The sequence below is a fragment of the Patagioenas fasciata genome, chromosome 1 (assembly GCF_037038585.1).
Source record: "Patagioenas fasciata isolate bPatFas1 chromosome 1, bPatFas1.hap1, whole genome shotgun sequence".
Classification (NCBI taxonomy): Eukaryota; Metazoa; Chordata; class Aves; order Columbiformes; family Columbidae; genus Patagioenas; species Patagioenas fasciata.
The window spans coordinates 94,967,131-94,988,440 of NC_092520.1; the positions used below are offsets into that span (position 1 = coordinate 94,967,131).

Consider the following 21,310-nt stretch of genomic DNA (forward strand, 5'->3'; position numbering starts at 1 on the left):
TTGTGACAATTAGAACTTCTTTACAAATTACAGCTTTTACTTCTGTTTACATAAAAAATTGTCATAAGACATTCCCCCTTTGTTTCTGCTCTCCGCCCCCAAGAACTGAAAAAAATTGAATGTATCACTTTGAGAGCTTCAGAACTACCACCAATAAAAAGCTGGCATCTTACATATACAGCAATTTAAAGAATACTGATTATATTGAGTTATATAAACACTTGTTTTATTTACCAGTCACAACAAAACTACTCAAATCTTACCTGTTTGTCTTCTCTGAGCAGCTCGATTTCTAGTTATCCTACGATTGCTGTTTTTTCTTCTACATACACCATTTTGTAGTGGAGGTGATGCAAGAGCCACAGAGCTTTCTTTGCTGTCTTCTGAGCTACTTGTAGAGGATGAAGAAGAAGTAGACGATGAAACCAAGGAACCTTCTGTTTCACTTTCTGTTAAAAAACCCACAAAACAAATCAATCAGAATTCTAAACATATAGTCAGCTTCCAGTTAAGAGCTACACTTTGCTGATCCAGGAAATCTTCAATATTTCCTCGCAATATTATCTTACAATACACTATCATGCCTTAGTGTCTTCCACGTATGAAACTGACAGCTCTAAAAAATAGGCCACTCCATATTGTTAGTGTTCAGTGACAGGAAACTTCTTTAACCTGTATTTAAGTTTCAAGTAAAATAACATGGCTGTTCCCAAATAAGAGAATTAAGAGAAAAGCATGTAAAAAACATACACAAAATATACTCTGACAGACTTTTTTTTTTTAAGCAGGACTTGTATTGCTATTCTTTGATAGAAACTGAATTTTTGTTGAGGTGAGGTGTAGGGAAAAAACGATTAGACAGGAAGGTTTCTATGTCTCATGGAACTTCTGTTATTTGCTAATTTTGAATGACAATTTTTATGCAATATATATAGGTGTACAACCTGTATTTTATATAGTACCATTTATCAAATACACTACATTTCCCTCTCAAACACAAGACATCAATTTATTGCAACCACTTTCCTAGAACAGCTGCTTGAAATGAAGAAATTCTGTTATTCCATTTGGTAAGACCTGAGAGCATCAAGTAACCATGTAGTTAGTAGGACAACTTTTTCTTATCAGCAGTCTTACTCAGTTCAGCTTTGTTGTGAATCCCCATATAAAAGCTGCAAAAAAAAGTATCATCCACTTGACTGTAAAAAATATGCACAACCAAGACAGCTCTGCATCTAAGACACAAACTATTCTATTGACAGATTCCTGCTTGGGCACAAGCTTTTTCATTAAAAGTTCAGTAAGCTTGCTGCATTCCATGGCATTTTAAAGTAGAAATGTCTATATTTAGTACAGATATTTTTATAATATTCAATAACATAGTGTCCAAAATTCATTAAAATACACAAAATTCTGTATTACACAAAAAATCCAAACTGCATCAAAATCTTGTCAAATAAAATAAATTACATTAAAAATGCAACCCTTGTTTAACAATTTAGAATGCAATTGCAAACTATGCGAATTATAAAAGCAAGGAAATATTAGTGGACAAGTCATGGCAAAGACCAAGATGAAAATCCTCATCTGAAATAATTCTATTTCTGACCTGATGATAACGCAGAACCGTTTGTTAGTGTTGTGGATCTAGCTTTTCCATTCCTTTCAAAGGATGCCAGGCATTCAGAATCAGAGGATTCACCAGAGGAACTGTGGTTGTAATTGCCAGCATTCATTTTATGGCTTGCAACACAGGCAGCTTTCCTTGAGGTAGGTTGAGTAAAAGAATCTTCCTGCTCAGATTCAATTTTTGCCTGAGACTTTAATGGTTTCTGCTTCAAATTTCTAGTGAAAGGAGAGAGAAATAAAAGCAAAAGAGGTTGTAAAACTAGGAGAAATAATGGCAATTAAGTATTTTAACATTACTTCTCTGTGAAAGCTTAACTAACTGTATGCCCTAAGATTTTAGATTTATGGAAGGGTAGGTAGATTTGTGAGCTAACATGGTGTGGGACAATTTTAACTTTGACAAGGATAAGTATTAAGTACTTTCATTAAACTAACAATGAAGTTATACACGGGGAGACACACTCCTTTCTGAGAAACAAAGAATACTGAATGCCTTTTAGAAACCAAGGTCCTCTTATTGTTTATGAGAAAGTTGCAACAGCAGCCTCAATTTCTGTTGAATTCCCCATCTCTTGTTAATTGCATATAAGCCTCAAACTAAGTGTTATGCATACTAACATTGCTCTATAATAAACTGAGTTCCAAAGAAACAAAGAAGGTGTATCTTTAGAGAAAGTTTCCTGTATAAAACAAAACACGTGTTTGCACAGAAACTCACTGATTCAGTTCTTCCTTACTACACATGCTAGAGTGCTACACACAGTCCTGATAAGTCACTTATTTCCACATTTAAAACTCCTGTTTTGTCAGTTGCTTCCTTACAGTCACAGGTTTTCAGATGTTCATCTACACACACTGGATGTATATGCTCTTTGCTATCCACATACTCTCCCAAATAGTCCCAAACCCACTCCTGCTGAGCACCACTGACTTGTAAAGAAGTCACACACAATTCTTGAGATAGAAGCAGAAGTGTAGTTTCACAAGAAAATTGCTGCCTATCCTGATGTGTGTTCCTTTATTTCTCTGGGAAGAAATAGAACCCAAGAAAGACTGCCAGTAAAGCTTAAAGCTCATTGCCAGGAACACCTGTAGCATAGTCCAACATCCATGTATAATAGAACTTGAAAATGTAGAATCATAGAAATAATCCACTGAAATTTTAAGAGAAGAAAGCCAAATATGGTGAAGAAATGCATTCTTAGATTGTTTTTCTTAAAACTCTTATTCCTGTTCTTTGACTGCCAGCAAAGAAAGGCTGGACAGTAGCAAAAACGTATAAGCTCAGTTTCAACAATTTACCAAGTTTAGCTTTTGTATTTTGTCTTGCTCTATCCCATATGCAAATTAGGAATGAGTCAATCATGTCAACCAGTTTGTTTTCCTTCAAAAGAGAAAAGGCATATCTAGCCACCAACAGAATGCTACAGTAAGTGAAAATTTCTATAAATTCCATAGGACTTTCTTTTGTATGTAATAAAACGTAATATAAGCAGCTTTGTTATCTTTGTAATATATACAGCACGTAAATCTTTGTTTCATTCGTCATTATGTCCGTCAGATTAAATATTGATTTCCTGACTGAAATAATTAAAAACAAAAAAGCAAAAAAACCCAGCCTTTTTCTACCCTTCAGTCCTTTTGCTGTTTCACTAATGGTTTTATACTACAAAATCCCTGCTTTTTTTGCATGTCTTTCCTTCTGCAAGAGAAATAATTATAAAAAGTCTCGCTCAAGTTAGCTAACCATTTACTACGCTAGCTGTTCTCTTCTTCACAGACTAAACATGACAGTCAACCTGAATATTAGTCAGCTGAGATGTATCTCTACATCTGCATAATGTGGTTACCTGAGCATTTTGGTAGGATGCTGCACTGAGCTTTGATTACGACACCTTCTAGTATACCTCTGGTTTCTTCGCAGCTTTTCATTCTGTTTCTGACCATTTCTGAAATCTGAAACAATTCTTCTTATTTTCTCTTCAAATAGTGCTGACAATCTCAAGGTCATACTATAAATCTAGGTAAGGAAGTGCTTATATTAAAAACAGAACCTTTCATCCAAGAATAACATTTCAAAAATGAAAAACTGTAGGAAAGGAACAGAAAATGCATAGTATGCAATCCTATGTAGCACTAGATAAACAAGAAATTAATATACTAAATATTTTTGTCATACTTCTCCCCAATATCCATCCAACCAGTAGCTTTATCAAAAGTACTGATAAACAACTAACTCCAAAATAATACGTCATTTCATTAAGACAAGCATAAAATCCCCAATATTAACAGCTACCTTTGACTTTTTGTTTGGAGTATACGATTTTGCATTACTAAATATTAGCCTTATATCTTTGCACAGTTCCATTGGAGTGTCATAATTTCCAGCTTCCAGAGTTTCTTTCACTGTACCGAAGTCCATTGGAGTGTCTATAATATGTCTGTAATCCTAGACAAAACACATGACAAAAAGATTCAAGAAGGTATAAAGGCAAAACGACACTTTTGAATTTTATTTCTATAATTTAATGGTAGCTGAAATAACCGAAGATTATCTTAACCATCAGCTGAAAACAGAAGTAACTACCACAGACAGCAATGCTTTTGCTGAGATTAGCTGATTTAAAGTCTCCACTACATTATCCCCTACAAACTCTTGCTCATTCTCAAGTTGGACTTCAGAATTTCTGAAGGATCGTGAGTTGATAACAGTGTCACAAGCTCGCACATGCAGATTTTCAGTATCAGTTCTCCTGAGCTTTCTCAATAAAAACTCCCCAATAACAATAACATGCAAGTCAACATTTTTTATTGTTATGAGAAATGAGACTGCTGTAAATCATCACATAATCCTTTCCCTGATGCATTTTACTATGAGAAAAACTGATCTGGATTAAAAAAAAAAAAAAGGCAATTCAAAATACCTCTTTCTCTCCTGTCAATGAGTTCTACAGAACCTCAAGATGTTCTAAAACCTGAAGTGAGACCCAAATTCAAGATGTGAAGTCCATAGGAAAACATTTGTTTGCTTGTCAAGAAGTTTTTTTCCTTGAAAGTTTTTTTTGGTTTTTAGACAAAAAGAGATCAAAGAGTTAGGAAGAATACCATGAACAGCTAAGAGAAAGAGATGGAACAAATCAAATTCATAGCTTAGGTTCAGTTAAACAGGTTTTGTAGATTGTCCTTCAAGAAACTAGTTTTCATTAAGAACATACAGATTTATCTAGAATTATTTCCCTATTAAGGGACAGTAAGAAAGCAAACAAAAGAGTTTGTGAGTGGTTTCAAACCATATTTAAGATATCAGGATATTTTTAGGCACCACTGCTGCTCCGCAATTGTGTTGTGTGTCAATATTCTGCTGGATGTTAGTTATGTTGATGCAGTTGAGCATACAGCTCATAGTTCTAAGCACAGAGGAAAGCAAATTTCTTTCAACGGTTTGGGACTAAAGCCATAAAAGAGAACAAATACCTCGAAAAGCAATACAGAGATCTCATTATGGTACCAAATGCTAAGACAAAAAAAAAAAGCAACCAAACAATCTTATAAGGTTAGTAAGGACAACTTACAGGATATTGATCCAAATCAACTGGCTGCCTGAAAGGCTCAGAATCTTCACACTGGAAAATTAAGTTCACCAGTTCCATACACTGTTTCTTCCAACAGTTTTCATCATAGCCAGTCTTCACATTTTTTCCTTTTTTCAAGCCCCGTCCCTTGGGAAAAAAGATAGGAAAAAGCACTACTGAAATACAGAAAAAAAAACTGATAATCTGGCTGGAATTATTTCTGAAGCAGAAAAATGCACTTCCAAACATATCATTTTATAACAAAAAGGGCACTATACTACTAGCAGATTTTTTCCTAATCTTTATTAATAAACTCTGACAAATAATACAATTTTCTTTTACTATCTTTAAAGGGTTTTTTTAATACTGAAGAACTAAGGCACACAAAAGTATACCTTTTGATACTAAACTAGTCTCAAAATATCTGAATATTATCCATCACTCAAAATATTTTTTCCAAGCACGTCAGCTGAATAATGCTTTTATTTCAGTGTCATACAGATAACTGAAAACGGTTACTCTGAACAGCACTGGTATCAAACTTGAAAGTCAGATTTTCCTAGACAAGTATACCGAACAGGTATAGAAGCATTAGAACAACAAAGACTTACTTAAGCAAAGCTTTTTCTTCCTTAATACCATCAGGAAAATTTGGTTCTATGATTGTTATAAAACCAAGCATCACTATCACAGCATTTCAATACAATCCGTTAATCAATTTTTCCTACCAGACCTGATTTGGGTATATACAGTAACGATTAGCCAACTCACTTTTCTTCTTCTATATGACGTTCTTGGAAGACATTTTTCATCATCCTGCATAAAATAAAATCAATCATCTTAAAAATGTGTGGAAAAGTAGGTAATGAGTGTTCAAAATGTCACTAGCTTTGCTACCGCGGTAAAAACTGATTTTTATTCTAACTTCTCTCAATGAGATAGAAGATAAGCACATAAGAAAACAAAACACAGGATTCGAGAGACCTGGAAAGTAAGATCCTAGATGCTACCACTGAAGATTCCCAATTCCACTCTTGTCCTTAATATAAAGGAAAAAACACCACCAGAAATTGCAGCTTTGAATCTCAGTAACTAAAGTTTGTCAGTAATTCAAATCACTGGTAACAGATGTCATAAAACTTGCTTGCCCTGAGTTTAGGAAAAGACATCTTGTGATCAAGTTACTTTTGGTAAAAAGAAAAATCTTATTATGTGGAAGGACACTAAGGTGATGCTGAAGCAGTGAAATAAAGAACTAAAACAATTCAATGTAATTTCTTCCCTACATATTAACCTGCAAGGGAGAGCAGCTATTTTGGAACTTTATGAAGTATTGGTAGTAAATGCCAAATTAGAAATCAAAAAGTGAAAGAGACATCAATTCTGGCAGCTCTGGGTACACTATTAATAAACATACAGCACTGCAGGTAGCATTCTCACAACAGTGCATATTTACCTCTATCAGATGTAAGATAAATGTACTTTATTAAATGCTCAATGAAGCGTGCAAATTGGATGTATGATTTGTGAAACTGAGAGCCAAAGCATCAACACAATAGTTATACAGTTTGTCAATTTCTAGCATTTATGACTATATTAATAATAATTTTCATTTTAGAAATAAGCAGATGCATATAATAAAGAATACCGTGAAAGACAGTTATTTATGTACTCTTGAAATATTTACATTACATTAACATGCTTCAGAAATACAGTCCCACTCACAAAACACAGGAGAGTTGTTCCAGTTGATAGCGCACAGTCATAATACAAAACGTGTATTTGTTATACTTACCAAATACTGACAAATCAAAATTATTTTAATAAAGCATCTCCTCACATCACTCTCAACGTTCATAATATATTACATGTTTATACTAGCTATATAAATGTACAAATACACCCAAAAATATCTATACAAATAACTGAGCAATTTTACTAAAACCATTTGAAGGCTGGTAGCATTTTCTCACCACTATACATTATTGGAATTATCCACAAAAAAGCTTACCAGATCAGTATCAAGACAATCTTGTTCATCATCTGTTGTGCTACATAGTTCAAAAATGTTTGTACAGTTCTGATCACTGTAATGCAATTAAATCTCTGTTATTTGGATAGCAAAAACATAGCTATAATTTCCTAGATTAAACTGAGCCATAAGCAAAAGCTACACATAAACTGCAAGACAGTAACTAAGAGTGAAACAGAAAAATAAGAAGAAGGTGTTAATATCAGAAGATATTAACAAAGTAATGTTACATCCAAAAAACTGCCATACTGTGCACTTCCGAAGTGAGGGGAAGAAGGTAAAATTAGCATTATGGATTTGAAAGGGGCCTTCACACCTGATCTACCTGCAGGGAGACTGCCTACACTAATTTAATTCAGTTGAGAGGTCTGATTTTGAAAGAAGTCAGACAAGCTACAACAGGAACTTCTACATATGTGCTAGACAGCTCAGAACTTACTTTACAGGTTGAGCTACTTTTATATCAGGTGATATTTTAATACTATAACTAACAGCAAATGATACTGAGGGAAAAAGTTAAAATGTCTCTCTGCTGAACATTTAAGTGTTTCCCTGGTTAGGATAATAGTCAAGAAGAATTACACAACTGTCCTGCAGTGTATTGAAAAATAGTAAGAAATCAAAAGAAGCAGGATTCACAACAAAGATGCTTATATCTTCCCACCACTTAAGAGCAGGATATTCAAGCACTATTTAGATTAAAATGCCACTTACTTGATAAACTTTAAGAGCTGGGTAGTGATCTTTTTTGCAGCTCTAGCAATAGCACTCCCAGGTTCATTGAAGGTCCTAGCATTGCTTTCAATATATCTTACTTCCCAAACCAGTGCAGAGATTCTCCTTAAAATTAAAAAAAAAAAAATGTTGCACCTTTAATACTAAGCTGAAAGGCTTAAAAACTGAAAAAAAAAATTCTCTCTAATAATTTTCTGTCCACATTAGACTAAGAAAAATGTAATTTGTTTTAATTCTCATTAGACCAGTCTCAGACTTTTCATTCACATGGAAAACTGAAGTATGCTTGTACCTGTATGTACACACACACAAAGAGACATGCACACAAGGAAGCAAAGCCAACAATGCACACCTTTGCTCACTCATTTTCCAATTCACTGTTGATAAATCATCTTCAGAAGGTTTGTGAAATTCTAGCACCCTTTGGTTTCACTCTTAAAAATTCAGTTAGTACTTGGCTAGTTTCAGTAATATTTGTTACCACTAAATTATAAACCAGCACTGAAATAATACCAAGGATTGTGGATTTCCTGGATTCTTTAAAAAACACATGCATTTTTTAAGAAGCTTACATTTGACCTTATTCAAAAAGGAGAGGGAAAAAGTATTATTTAACCACCGCTCTAACTTATAACGTTTATTCTGGAAACATTAGATGTCAAATGGAACACAAGTTGGGCAGTATCTTAGTAATCCTTAACTAATAAACACAAAGCACAAGCAATTAAAAGAGAGTGACAAGAAAATTAGTCTAGTTACTTTTTTAAGGACATCTTGGTTATGATGTTCTGTTCTGTCTCCTCTCAGATACCTTGCTTTGAGGACAACTGACCAGTCAAAGCCATACCCTCTCTAAGATGACAGATTTGTAGAAACTGCTACAAATTAAAATTGTAACTTGATAGAAATGAGCTAGCACAACTATGTAATTTCATTTTTATGATTCATTTTTCCAATTCCTTATAATCATGAAGCAGAGACATCCCCAGTTTGCAGCTCTTCACCTACAGAATTTCAAACTACTTCCCAAGACACTATTTCAGTCTTAACGTGGGGAAAAAAAAAAAAGCTATTTATGTCTCTTCACTGTATTTACAGGCACACAGAAGGTAAGTTCAGATGAACAACTCTAGTTTCTTCTGAGCTATGGATACTCAGCACATCCAGCAAATCAGAACTTTATCACCACTACAGTTCAATTTATTCCCTTTCTCTCTACTGTACAGTTTTTATAATTTTAAACCCCTGTGATAGTATTTAAGATTTCACCTCCATATTTAAGCCAATTTCTGAAAGTAATACATTCTTAATCCTCTTCAAGTTCAAAGTAACTGAAGTACAGCACTTTGAAATCTTAATTAAGTCTTCAGGATTGAAGTAACTTTTTTTTTCCCCCTCAATGTTTATTGTTTTCCAACAGCAAATTTCTCAAAGAAAGAATGTCAGTGTTTATTGTTAGTCTAAAAACAGTATCCATATAGGCTGAAATCAATTTCCTTAAGATCTAAGAAATTTAATAAGGTTGCAGTCATCAGGCATCAGAGCCCTGCTACAAAACACTAGTCATGTTGAATTCAGGTACTAGAGTGTTGGTTTTCAGAATGTTTTTAAAAAGGTTAATTGCTCTTCTTACTAAAAAAAAAAAGTTCATATCTTCTCAAAACAGGCAAACCTAAGGCCAAACTCTCCCGTTTCTACTGCTAGTACTAACCTGTAAAATCGGTTAACCAGTCTTGTCCGAATAGTGTTCAGGTCTGTTGGATAAGCAATCACGGTACAGTACTTGGGATATGTACACAGGTCAACTGGACCAGCAAAAGCTGCTGAAATATCTGTTAAGAAATAGCAAGATTAATTAAACTATTTCAAGACTTGTAGGCGTATGACAATTGAGCCAGGTGTTCAATTGCTATGTATATTATTGATAAAACCATTGATGTATAAAAATATAAAAATCTCAGTACGGACAAACAGAAAGAACTCCACATAAACATGTATGAACATTCACAGTACTCTATCGTAGAGAATATTTAAAGGATGCCATGGATATTCCAGGGACCTGCTTATAAACGTAATGTGAGCAGAAAACTACCTAAAGCTTAGATGACATGCTTACCAAGAGTCAAAAGCTGATCAATACCACGGATAATCCGCTCACATGCTTCATCACGAGATCTCATCCCCCACTCGCCTTCTTGAGGTTTGTATAGTAGCTTCTCCACCTCTTCAAAAGTTACAGAAACACTAGCTCCTAATTCTTCAGGCTGATCAACTGAAGAGTGACAGCAAATAGGATAGGAAGTTAGAACACAAATCAACAAGCTAAACTGTTAAGTACTGATGTTTATTAAACACTCATATGCTCATAACTGACAAAAAAACACTCATATGCTCATAACTGACAAAAAACCACCATCTTGCCGAGATTGATGCTAAGACTATAGGAAAAAGAAGTACACAGAACGCCTACAACAGCAAAGATAGCCTTTATGTGCCCTTTTCTTGCAGTTCTGGATCTCCAGAAGACTCTTTTCTCTCTTCATTTAAGCACTAGACTTGAAGAGGACTTGAACTCAGAAGAGTTGTTCATATGCTTTTGTTTTAAATGCATGCCCTAAACTTCACAGGATCATAACTTACTTTAATGAGTCAATTTGTGCCCTCAGCCTTTAAATAGGTGCAAGACAGGCAATATACTTTGTCACATCCTTCCTGGTATTAACAACTGTGATCTTTTGGAGATTTAAAAAAAATATTTCTTTTGAACATGGCAGATTAATAATTTCAAAGCAGTACAAACTAGCAGAAACATGAAGCTGTGATTTATGGTTCTGTGGAAAGAGTCATGCCTCTTAAGACTAACACAATCTGGCTAATGTAGAATGACTGAGTAGATGATGTATCATCCCTGGATGCCTTTCCCCTTGACTCCACAAGCTGGTTTTAGCACATCTGCAGTTTCTGCACTTTCATTGTTTTTGAAAAGCTACATTCTTCATTTCATTTGTGTACTTGAAAAAGAACAACCATGTGAAGGTTCCTGATTAGACACCATAGGTAGGCAACATCACTGGTAGGCAACATCACTTCTTTGTATTGATTAGGACAATGGGAATCAGCAGATAATTATTTTTTACTAGCAGATAAAATTCAACAGTGTAAAGAGTGTAGGATTATAGCTAGATATTAACAGAAAGAACTTCCATTAGCATCCAAGAGTCTGTACATTAAAAATGAAAGCAAGAAAAAGGATAGGATCCATGAATATGCTGCATACAAATTCTCGATACATTTCAGCTACAACTACTGTACAGAAAAAAAATCCAAGCTTTAGCGGTGGATCTTTTAAGTTTGAGAAAACTATTTTTTCCTTCAGCTGAACAGGGTTAGTCTTAATAAACCGAAATAATTTCTAGTTCTCTGTTCACTATTGCATTGACAAAGCCCAACAGTATTTGCTATCCACTGAAATAATACTAAAGATGAAGCAGCTCTTCAAGAAGCAGGTAAAAAAAAAAAAAAAAGGTACTATGGAAAGCTGAAGGGGCAGAGGTGACTCACTTAGATGATCCTTCTAACTCATCTTTAAGCCAAAACAAATTCTGTAACCAAACTTCCTGAAGACAACACTAAGAGAAAGCACAAGTAATGCTTCTACACTTACACAGGGTTGCGTCAAGAAGAACTCACATGGTATCTGGTACTCCATTGCATAAGCGCTCAAGAGGGATTTTCTCCTGCAGGAGTAACAACTAAAGCAGAATGACAGACTAAAACAAACAAAACTCTGTCCTTCTCAACATGCACGCAAAGATCTCTGCTTTGTTTTCTTTGCAGCATCCTGGTATATGTGACACAGAAGACTTGACATAACTCACAGCATGTTATATATATACATAATGACCACCTAGAATAATCTTCAGGAGTAAATGGGTCACAGAAAGCTGAATCCCCAGAAGGATGGCTGCAGTGCTTACAGTACAGGTATAGACAGTTCATACATACAACACCCAGTTCACACCAATAGTGTTTTAGTAAGCATGCTGCTAAAAACTGAACTTCCATGTCTATATGCACCAGCTTTTCCTGGTCTTTACAGCATTGTCCCTGACAAGGCAAGACTTTAATATTTGACACTGTATCCTGATAATCATGAGACAAAACTCAGGCTTACTGGATACAAAGGGTAACAAATTAAGCTTGCAATCTGCTAGTTAGTCCAACTTCAGTGCTGTTCCTTCTCCCATAAATCTATCTTAGTTAACTGAACAAAGAAATACTTTGAGAGAAGAGTGGAAAACATGAGATACAATTTTGATTTGGTTTTTAAGTCATTCAATTGAAGAAAGGACGAGAAAGCAAAGTAGAAAGGGTTTAACTCATTTTATACTATATTGCTCATAAAATAATGCTCTGTAGAAATGCACAAAACCTTTCTGTAAGAGCTTTTCTTCCCTACTAAGTGCCAGTTTCTGCCTGGAAAGAAAAGCAGCAAATAAGGAGTTACAGATTGCCTTCAGATAATTTTTGTTCTTTTTCTAACCTAGTGGCTGCTGTATCCTTGACCTGTTCAGAGGATGTTGTTCTCAATTCTTTGACCTTGTCCACAACAGACACACTAGCTTTTAGCTTGCCTTTTTCTTGTGTCCCTTCCAAGTTTTTCTATGGTAAAGTTGTAGCTCCTTATATTAATCAAACCTTAAGCTCTTACAGCAAAGTAACAACTTACCAGATCAAAGAAAGAAGCAACCATTTTCCTCTGATACAACAAATACTTCCCAGATTTAAACTAGCATGTGTAGGATGTCTCTGTCATTACGCTGCCAGTGTAGCAATTTCAAGAATTCTAGTTCCCTTACGCTGTCAAACTAAAGCGGTCAAGAACACTACTCTTTATATTTCATTCCATAGGAGAAAGAAGTGGTAACTAATACACTGATATAAACAGCATCTTAAACGGCATTCAGAACAAATACAGCATTCAGAATAAATCAATGCAGTTTGTCCTGTTAAAATAAATCCTAACTTAAGTTCATATGTAAGGCTTATGAGCCTCTAACAATATGATGACTGTCTCTCAGTAACATATATGGGAAGTATTAACCAGTTCATGATTAATAAGAAAAGCTTCTGTATGTTAGGAGGAGACAGATGTTGGTGATGAGAAAATTGGATGTTTTAAGTAAATCTCTGCGTGTGTGAAAACAAAATCCTGCTGATTACTTCTTTTCTATGAACTAAAATGTATAAAGATTTCAATTTCACATTTTGATTTCGGATTGTTTTGCAGAATTTGTCATCACAAGATATGACTCAAGCAGGCAGTAACACTTTGGAGCTTAGACAGTCAGGTGGCTACTGAGAACATCCACATGTGTACAACATACTCATATTTAAGACAAAAATATAGCATAAGCCTTTCTGGTGTCCGGGAAACAAGCTAACTCCTAGCAAAGATTATTAAGAAATTCAGTATCTTTTTGACAGCTTATTCAGGAACTACTCTCTCAGTATTTCACAAACTTTCTTCCCTCCATCCAGCTGGTCCTGATAAGCGCTGGAAAACTAAATCAAGTAAGACAAACCAGGAATCCAGCTGTATCATTTATAGTTAATTTGGATTTGACCAGCAAACTTTATAAATTGGTGGTTTTAAACTACATGCAGTAAGGATGTGCTGGCTGGAAATTATTTTATACATATTAGTTCCCCACCCCTTTATACTACAATGTATTGCAACAAACTGTTTTTTTGAAACTTGAGATGTTTTTGAACATTGACATTTTTAAGTAGCAGATTTTATTGTATAAGCCAGAACTACACATTCCAAGTATTTCCTTCAAAATTGCTCTGGAAGATGCCAAGGGAAAAAATATAGGTATATTCAAGGTATTTCACCAATCTGAAGCAAGACTGTTTTTAAGAACTGTCTTGCTTAAACACAGAAAAACACCCTACTGACATTCCCTACAATTTAAAGGATAACCATTACCATACCAGTTCTACCTATTAAGTAGATATGTACAACGGATACTGTACTCAAATGACTTGGTGACAAGAGTTGCAATAAAGACAAGAATCGTCTAAGGTCCAATACCTGCATGAGACTAAGGAACTGGAAAGAGGGAGAAGCACATGAAACTGTTTCATTAAATGAGTTTCTACCTACCATTATCAGGAACTGGTTCCATGTCCCACGGGCTAAGCTTTTCAATTTCACCATTGTCCCATCTGAGTCACGAAGTTAAAAAAAAAAAAAAAACAAACCCCACACATTATTTTGACTCAGAAGTATTCCCTCCAAGCATATTTAAATTACAGCTATTTTTATGTATTAATATACTGTATAAATATGCATATAAACAAAATTATTAGCTAGCAATCACCTGTCACAGTGCAAAAAGAAACATTCTTCATAATGAATTTCAAATTACATTTGTGCTCCTCACTTTGGCTATACACAACTTACTCAATATAAAAATCAATTTTATAGATATTGTATCAAGACATTGCAGAAGAAAAATAAGCTGTACACTTGAAAAAATGAAGTAGCATTATGGGGAAGATATGAGAGCAAACATACAGGAGAGAGGATTCTTTTGCAAACCACAACAATATTGGTGCAAGTCCATTGAATGTTTAAGAGAAAGCTAGAACTGTAAGTGAGGTATTTGTTATATTAATATTTCATGTTATAAGGTGTACCACATTAAGACAAAGATAAGAGGAAGTATAAAATGATGAAACTGAACTTAATTAAGGACCAAGAGGAAGTAAAGCCAAACACAGTTATCTGTACATTCATTCTGACACTTAATAGTTAAGTGTGAATATCATTTTGATATTTCTACAAATACTACCACTTCGGGCAGATTTTTACATGTTTTGAAGGACATTTTGGTATTTCAAAGATAAGAAATGCCCGAGTGGATCAGTTTAATGCCCTATCGGTCCAGCTAGACCACTAATTTGTATCTTTGAAACTATTCTGGGGGGATGCTGTTTGCAGAGGCCGTATGATCCTGGTACAAGTCTGTTCTACTTGTACTTTCAGTATTCATGATCATTGTATTCCTCTAGGCATGTTTGTGAACAGATCCCAATCTATTTCCTTTAGTATGTACTTATTTTTGTCTAATAATTTTTTGAACATGCTAGTACTGGGGTGATTAAGCTCCTGTCAGGGAAAAAAAAAAAAGTATTTGCACACATCGACAGATCTTTTATATATGGAACAGTCTTAGCTTTATCACTGTTAGGAACACAAAGAAGTCCCTTATGGTCAGATGATCTGTTCTACAGACAAAACGTTGATGCCACTTTTATTTATGGCACATCAAGAGTGCCAATTTTCTAATTGTAGCTGTAAAAGCAAAACTGAAATTGCATACGAGCAAGAACTTCAATCTGGAAGTTACATCTTCCTCCTAAGGAAAATAAACAGGACAGACAACAAGAAAAGTAGATAATACAAGGAACCAAAATACGTAACACAATCTTGGTAGTCTCACAGAACTGTCTATTAGCTACAAATACTTCCCTTCCTTGGGATGAGTGACATTTTCAAAAACCTCCGAGTTAAAAAACAAAAGGGCCCTCTAACAATGAAATTCTGGATATCAAACATACTGTAAAAGACACGAGAACAATCTCTGGTCATGACAGAAACAGGAATATTATGTATTCACTGACTGTTCTACAGTCCTTCCGCGTTGGGGGAATCCAAAGCAAACAAAATCCCAGATCCATTCCAGATTACTTGGATGGGCCACATCTGTGATATTGTGTACAGTTCCGGGCCCCTCAGTTCAAGAAGGACAGGGAACTGCTGGAGAGAGTCCAGTGCAGGGCAACGAAGATGATTAAGGGAGTGGAGCACCTCCCTTGTGAGGAAAGGCTGAGGGAGCTGGGGCTCTTTAGCCTGGAGGAGACTGAGGGGTGACCTCATTAATGTTTATAAATATGTAAAGGGTGAGTGTCACAAGGATGGAGCCAGGCTCTTCTCGGTGACAACCAACAGTAGGACAAGGGGCAATGGGTTCAAACTAGAACACAGGAGGTTCCACTTAAATTTGAGAAGAAACTTCTTCACAGTAAGGGTATCAGAACACTGGAACAGGCTGCCCAGGGGGGTTGTGGAGTCTCCTACTCTGGAGACATTCAAAACCCACCTGGACACATTCCTGTGTAACCTCATCTACATGTTCCTGCTCTGGCAGGGGAATTGGATTAGATGATCTTTTGAGGTCCCTTCCAATCCCTAACATTCTGTGATTTTATGATGGGCAATATCCTGATTTTGAACACTGAGGTCCTGAGTTATCTTTGTTCACCTTTTTTCTCCTTCATGTGAAGGACCTCTTGGTCAACATGAAAGAAGATGCACAGAAACACCACTAATGTCAAACTATCATGAAGGAATAGTAGGCAGTCATTTTTCAGAATACATAAAGAAGGTCTGGGTACAACTATCCTGTAACCAGTTTGACCCAGATGTTCTTGGCCTTTCTTGTTTACGTAGTTGTTTTTTTTTCTACTCTAATACCCTTGATTTGCTCAATTTGCCATGTTTTGAACAATTCATTTGATATTATTTGCCTTCATTTAGGCAGTATTATCTCCTGACAAGTAGACTGGTCAAAGGGATTTGTTTCTTACAAGCAACACAGTGTTGTTTTACCTGACAGTTATCTAGCTAAATATCACCCAAAGAGAACATCAAAAGGTGAAATTGCAAGTGGGATCTACACAACAGGGAATATGGCAGAATAATACCAGGTACTGAAGAGACTCAAATTCTTTCCTCACATTCATGTGGCAAGCATGAAGAGAGCAACATTTTCAAACATTCTCTACAGGAATCTCAACTGATAGTATGAGATCATCTTATATGTATACTTTCTCCTGCGGACTATAATGTGAAAGACTGAAGTGCCGGAACTTGAAGCATAAGGATCACGATTTCAGCAACAACAGAAGAGATTCAGCATGTCCGATCCGAAACCAATTATGAATTAACAGAAGTAATTAGCATACACTGGAAATTGCATTGCTTGCTTCCTGGAAGCAATCCAGCATTAGTCTTTACAGAAGATGATTCACAAATAATAAAGAGGTCAATAACTTCTTTTACCATATCCACAAAAAAAATTGCCACAAGTTATTACATATTCATGTTATGCTAGATTAGCAACTTGTAAGCATTAAAACATGATAATACTACCAGTAAAATAATATGAACAATTTATATATTCTCATACCAATAAGCCTGCTATGTAAGAGGAAACCCACACAACTAACATTAGAAGTGCCAAGTCTTTTTATACTTACTTAACACTGTAGCACTGAAAGTGACTATCCGGATATTGAGGCTGATATGGTTCTTGACCCAACACTGTTCCAAACCACCATGCATCATCAATAATGGATCGGAATCTATCAGCTAAAGCAAAAGAAGTCTGCTCAGATATTCCACTAAGAAAATTTATTTAGTTACGCTTCTTCTATATGCTAGTAGAAAAACTCATGATCAGTGTCTTCCAGTTTAAAGTTCTAAATCCACTGATATTCAATAAAAGACAACTTACTATGTCAAAAACATATAAATGCTAAAATCTAAAGAAGTTTGCTACTTAGCTATGAAATAAGAAAAGGGTACACTAGAGTCTCTAGAGTTTTGAAGACTATCTTAGATCCATGTTAATCCCTCCGAAATGCTTAGCACAGCAGTTAGTAGGCTCAAATTTCTAATGGGCAAAGGGACCTTACATACCAGAGCCCTCCGAAATTACAAGCAAGTAGCATCTAGCATATTCAGCAATTAGTCAAGGAAAATTTCTGGTTCCAAAATCACTTAGTCAAATACCTAAACGCACTTACAAGCTTGCCAGTTCCTTTGCCGTGCTTCATCATAGAACTGACGTAATATAAGGAAGTCAATAACATCTGGCATATCATGGTATCTAGAAAAAAAAAATAAAATCCCTTTCATGAGTGTACCTTAGAAAAAGAAACGTACTTTTAAATACTTTTCAGAAAAATAAAGATGCACATACCTGATGGAAAATGATTTGTCTGTATGTTTTCCAGTGGCATGATCTATAAAGGCAAGCTTGAGGCAACACAATGTAGGAGGACCAACTTCATATCTAATGCCAACAATTTTTACCAATTCCTGATCCTACAGATTAAGAACAAAACAAATAAATTATTACCTCCTGGACTATGCACAAAACCATTAATTGGAAATTAATTAACCAGGCACATGAATTGTATCCACATCTAAAAAGCCAAAAATATTGAAATTGTACTTGAGATTTCCATGGAAGATAGTCTGTCAGACTTTGCAATTTTAACACAGCTGTTTATACTCCAGCCTTCCCACAGGTAAGTTTGAAGATACTCTGGTAGCTGAAGACAGTTTCCCCTATTGTTTCCACAGGGAAACATTATGGGAAATGGCATAACCTCACAAATCAGTGTTTTGTAAACAGCGTAAACACAACTCTTCATTCACAGACTACTAGTATTGAACCCACAGCATCTTCAAGTGCAGACATACCCTAAGAACTACTTTTCTCCATGGCTCCTTGTGTGGATTCAGTTCATAAATGTTATTTCTTCTAACTGCTTCAATGTAAGCTTCATGTCCTTGTCGGAAATATATTACCTTAAAAAAAAAAAAAAACACACACCCAAACAGTAAATGTTTTCCTGTATTTAGAAACTATAATAATGTTAGTTAACACAAGCATTTAAAGATTTTAACCAATATTCCTACCTCATCACCCATCTGCGGAACAAAAGGGGATCTTCGAAGAGCTGTGTCTGTTATCCAAACGGGAGGGTGCCAATCATAAGACACTTCCAAGCTTACTGGTTGTGTTGGAGCATTAGCCTTCACATTTAACGGAGAGCAAAATCAGATATAGTGGACATACTGCTGACACGACATCAAAACAACTTGTTCGATTTTAATTTGGCAGACAAAAGCTTAAGGTATTACATTTCCAAAATGTACCAGCAAAATTCCTCCAAGGCTTTGCTTACGTTGTAACTATTTGTAGTACTAATACTAAGCATTCCTCTCCCTATATGAAGATTTGAGAGAGCAAGGTTACTATTACCCATGTCTTCAGAGAAAAAAAATTTTATTATTTAGATGGCATTCTTAGTATCAAATTAAAAATCTATCAAACTGCAAGAAATTATTTGAATATTAAAAATTGAGATATTGCACAATAAATATCCATATTGAACCAGTTTTTAAAATATATTTTTGAGAATACTTGGAAGAAGTGAAAGGATGGAGAGCAAAACATACCAAAATTACCCCAAACATTAATAAAAAACACCTGTTTGCCCTTTTGTAGTAGAAACCAGCAAATATCTATTGAAACCTAAAGGATAATTACTAAATTAACTTACAAATTTCAGTAACTTAAAAAAAAGAGTAATTACTGTAACTTAAAATTAAAAATTCAACCCAAGTATAAATGGCCACCATAAATACAGTTACTAGAGGCCCTAAGTTTTTGAAAAGATAGGTTATTTAAAAAGCGACAGTTTAACAGGGTTTTAGTCTAATATTCTGCTACTTAATAATCACATTTCTCCTTTGATAGGAGAAAACTTGAGAACTCTTTATCTGAAAGTGAAAATGACTTGACTCAGTATGCAGATTCTTCCACACAAATCAGCAGACACCTTGCGCTTGCAATGGTGTCAAATTAACTACGTACACACTATACGTAGTGATACCGATTTCCTTGCCCAGTGGCAACAACAATTACTTAAAGTTTCCCAGTGAAGAGGTCTAAAAACTTACAAGAGAAATTTATTAGAATTAGTAGAATAATTTAACTGTAATACCTCCTCCTGCTTTTTTGGTTTGGGCTTTTTTCTCCTTTTTCTTCTCCTTCTCTTTGGAGGAGATGATTTCTCTGCTGATATTTCATCTTCTGAAGTACTGTAGTATCTGAGCACTTTCCGTCGAGAAGTCCGTACAGGAGGTTGTAGGTTAATCCCTGAATCAGCAATCCAGTCAGAGTACCTACTTGAAGAATCACTGTCCATAGCAGATGGGGTCAGGGAAAATGCAAACACAGAATCAAGTTGTCAATACTCCAGAATGCTAAATTCTCTCAGACAAATATCTGCAGATATAGATTGCTCTTTGATGTTTAACATAGTGTTTTAAGAACACAGTAATTCAAAGCATGTTTTTTAAAAATATCAGGTCTGAAGAATTCTAAAAAAACATCAGTCAAAGAAAGTTGTGCAATGAAACTCTGGACTAGTTAAAAGCCTTTTCTAAAGGGCACACTATCCAAACACTAAAATTCTTTAAAGACAGTTATACAAATCTCACAGGTTCACATTTTATTTTTTATATCTATTTTTGTCTCTTTTTCAGTATTTTTTAGTTCTACTACTACAGAGCTCTAGAAAGAATATCTAAAACATAGTAGAGTGATTGAAAATTGTCTGTAACTTCAGTTCTAAATAAAATAATAAATTTTCAAAATTAATTTTTCTCAACCAAATATTTTGTAAGAGCAAGCAACTGATTGTTGCTGCATTACTAACAAAACTCAAACCAAACAAACCAAAACCCCCTATCCCTCAAAAGTGCTACAGAACAAAATACACTATAAAAAAAAATTCCAGACTATCTTCTTTCTCCTTGCCACCTAGTAAAAAAGCAAGACAATCTGAAACTGCATTAAAAGACAGAAATGTTTTCGTCAAAGGGAACACTAAATAACAATTCAATGCATCAGTACAGTACTCCACAAAATATTATTACATACAAAGCACAACAGAACTTCCACACAACTTTTAACTTGCCAAAATTCAAGTAAAACTCATTACAGTAAAAGCTGGGACTTGTTTGTTTGCTTTTACCTAGAACTATTACTGTTGCTTTTCTTGTCACTTCTCCACTCTTCTTCCTCATCAGATGAGTCAGAGCCCTCACTTTCTTTGGCTTCCTGAAATTAAAAATATGCAGAGTCAATCCAAAACTTTCTCACAGCACATATTTTAAGGGCTGGAAACAAACCATTCTGTTCATGTCTGCATATTATCAATTTAGGATGAAATCTGGTAAAAGGAGTTGTTAAAACAGAAATTAAAGTAATACTTTTTTGTAGTTGATTTAAAGTTAACAGTGCACTGAAAATCATTAACTTCTGTACATTCACCAACATTTTATTAGCCACGTATGGATTCATCCGCTGTAGCCACCCTTTACAAAGCAGCATCTATATCCCCCTAATTATGTTCTTTCTAGTCTAAGTTCACATCTTTTATCAGAACAAAGTGGCAGCCAATTCTTTTT

At 35.0% G+C, this 21,310-nt stretch overlaps 1 protein-coding gene across 5 annotated transcripts in view; it reads right to left on the reverse strand.

The window, feature by feature from the left end:
- Nucleotides 1–21,310, reverse strand: part of BRWD1 (bromodomain and WD repeat domain containing 1) — a 56,853-nt gene that overhangs the window by 10,457 nt on the left and 25,086 nt on the right. For 3 of the 5 annotated variants that reach the window (XM_071811147.1, XM_071811142.1, XM_065862009.2), the window contains 18 exons: nt 20,875–20,960; nt 19,840–20,035; nt 18,749–18,865; nt 18,530–18,637; nt 18,024–18,148; nt 17,848–17,930; nt 17,299–17,410; nt 14,138–14,199; nt 10,085–10,240; nt 9,680–9,800; nt 7,948–8,073; nt 7,213–7,288; nt 5,973–6,017; nt 5,202–5,348; nt 3,926–4,078; nt 3,480–3,649; nt 1,610–1,845; nt 264–449 (listed from right to left, as the gene is read on the reverse strand). In XM_071811147.1, coding sequence (XP_071667248.1) covers nt 264–449; nt 1,610–1,845; nt 3,480–3,649; nt 3,926–4,078; nt 5,202–5,348; nt 5,973–6,017; nt 7,213–7,288; nt 7,948–8,073; nt 9,680–9,800; nt 10,085–10,240; nt 14,138–14,199; nt 17,299–17,410; nt 17,848–17,930; nt 18,024–18,148; nt 18,530–18,637; nt 18,749–18,865; nt 19,840–20,035; nt 20,875–20,960 — 2,305 coding nt within the window. Of the gene's footprint in view, nt 1–263; nt 450–1,609; nt 1,846–3,479; nt 3,650–3,925; nt 4,079–4,553; nt 4,678–5,201; nt 5,349–5,972; nt 6,018–7,212; nt 7,289–7,947; nt 8,074–9,679; nt 9,801–10,084; nt 10,241–11,632; nt 11,706–14,137; nt 14,200–17,298; nt 17,411–17,847; nt 17,931–18,023; nt 18,149–18,529; nt 18,638–18,748; nt 18,866–19,839; nt 20,036–20,874; nt 20,961–21,310 lie in introns of those variants that run through there. The other 2 variants (XM_071811160.1, XR_011740008.1) reach the window with 2 other exon arrangements.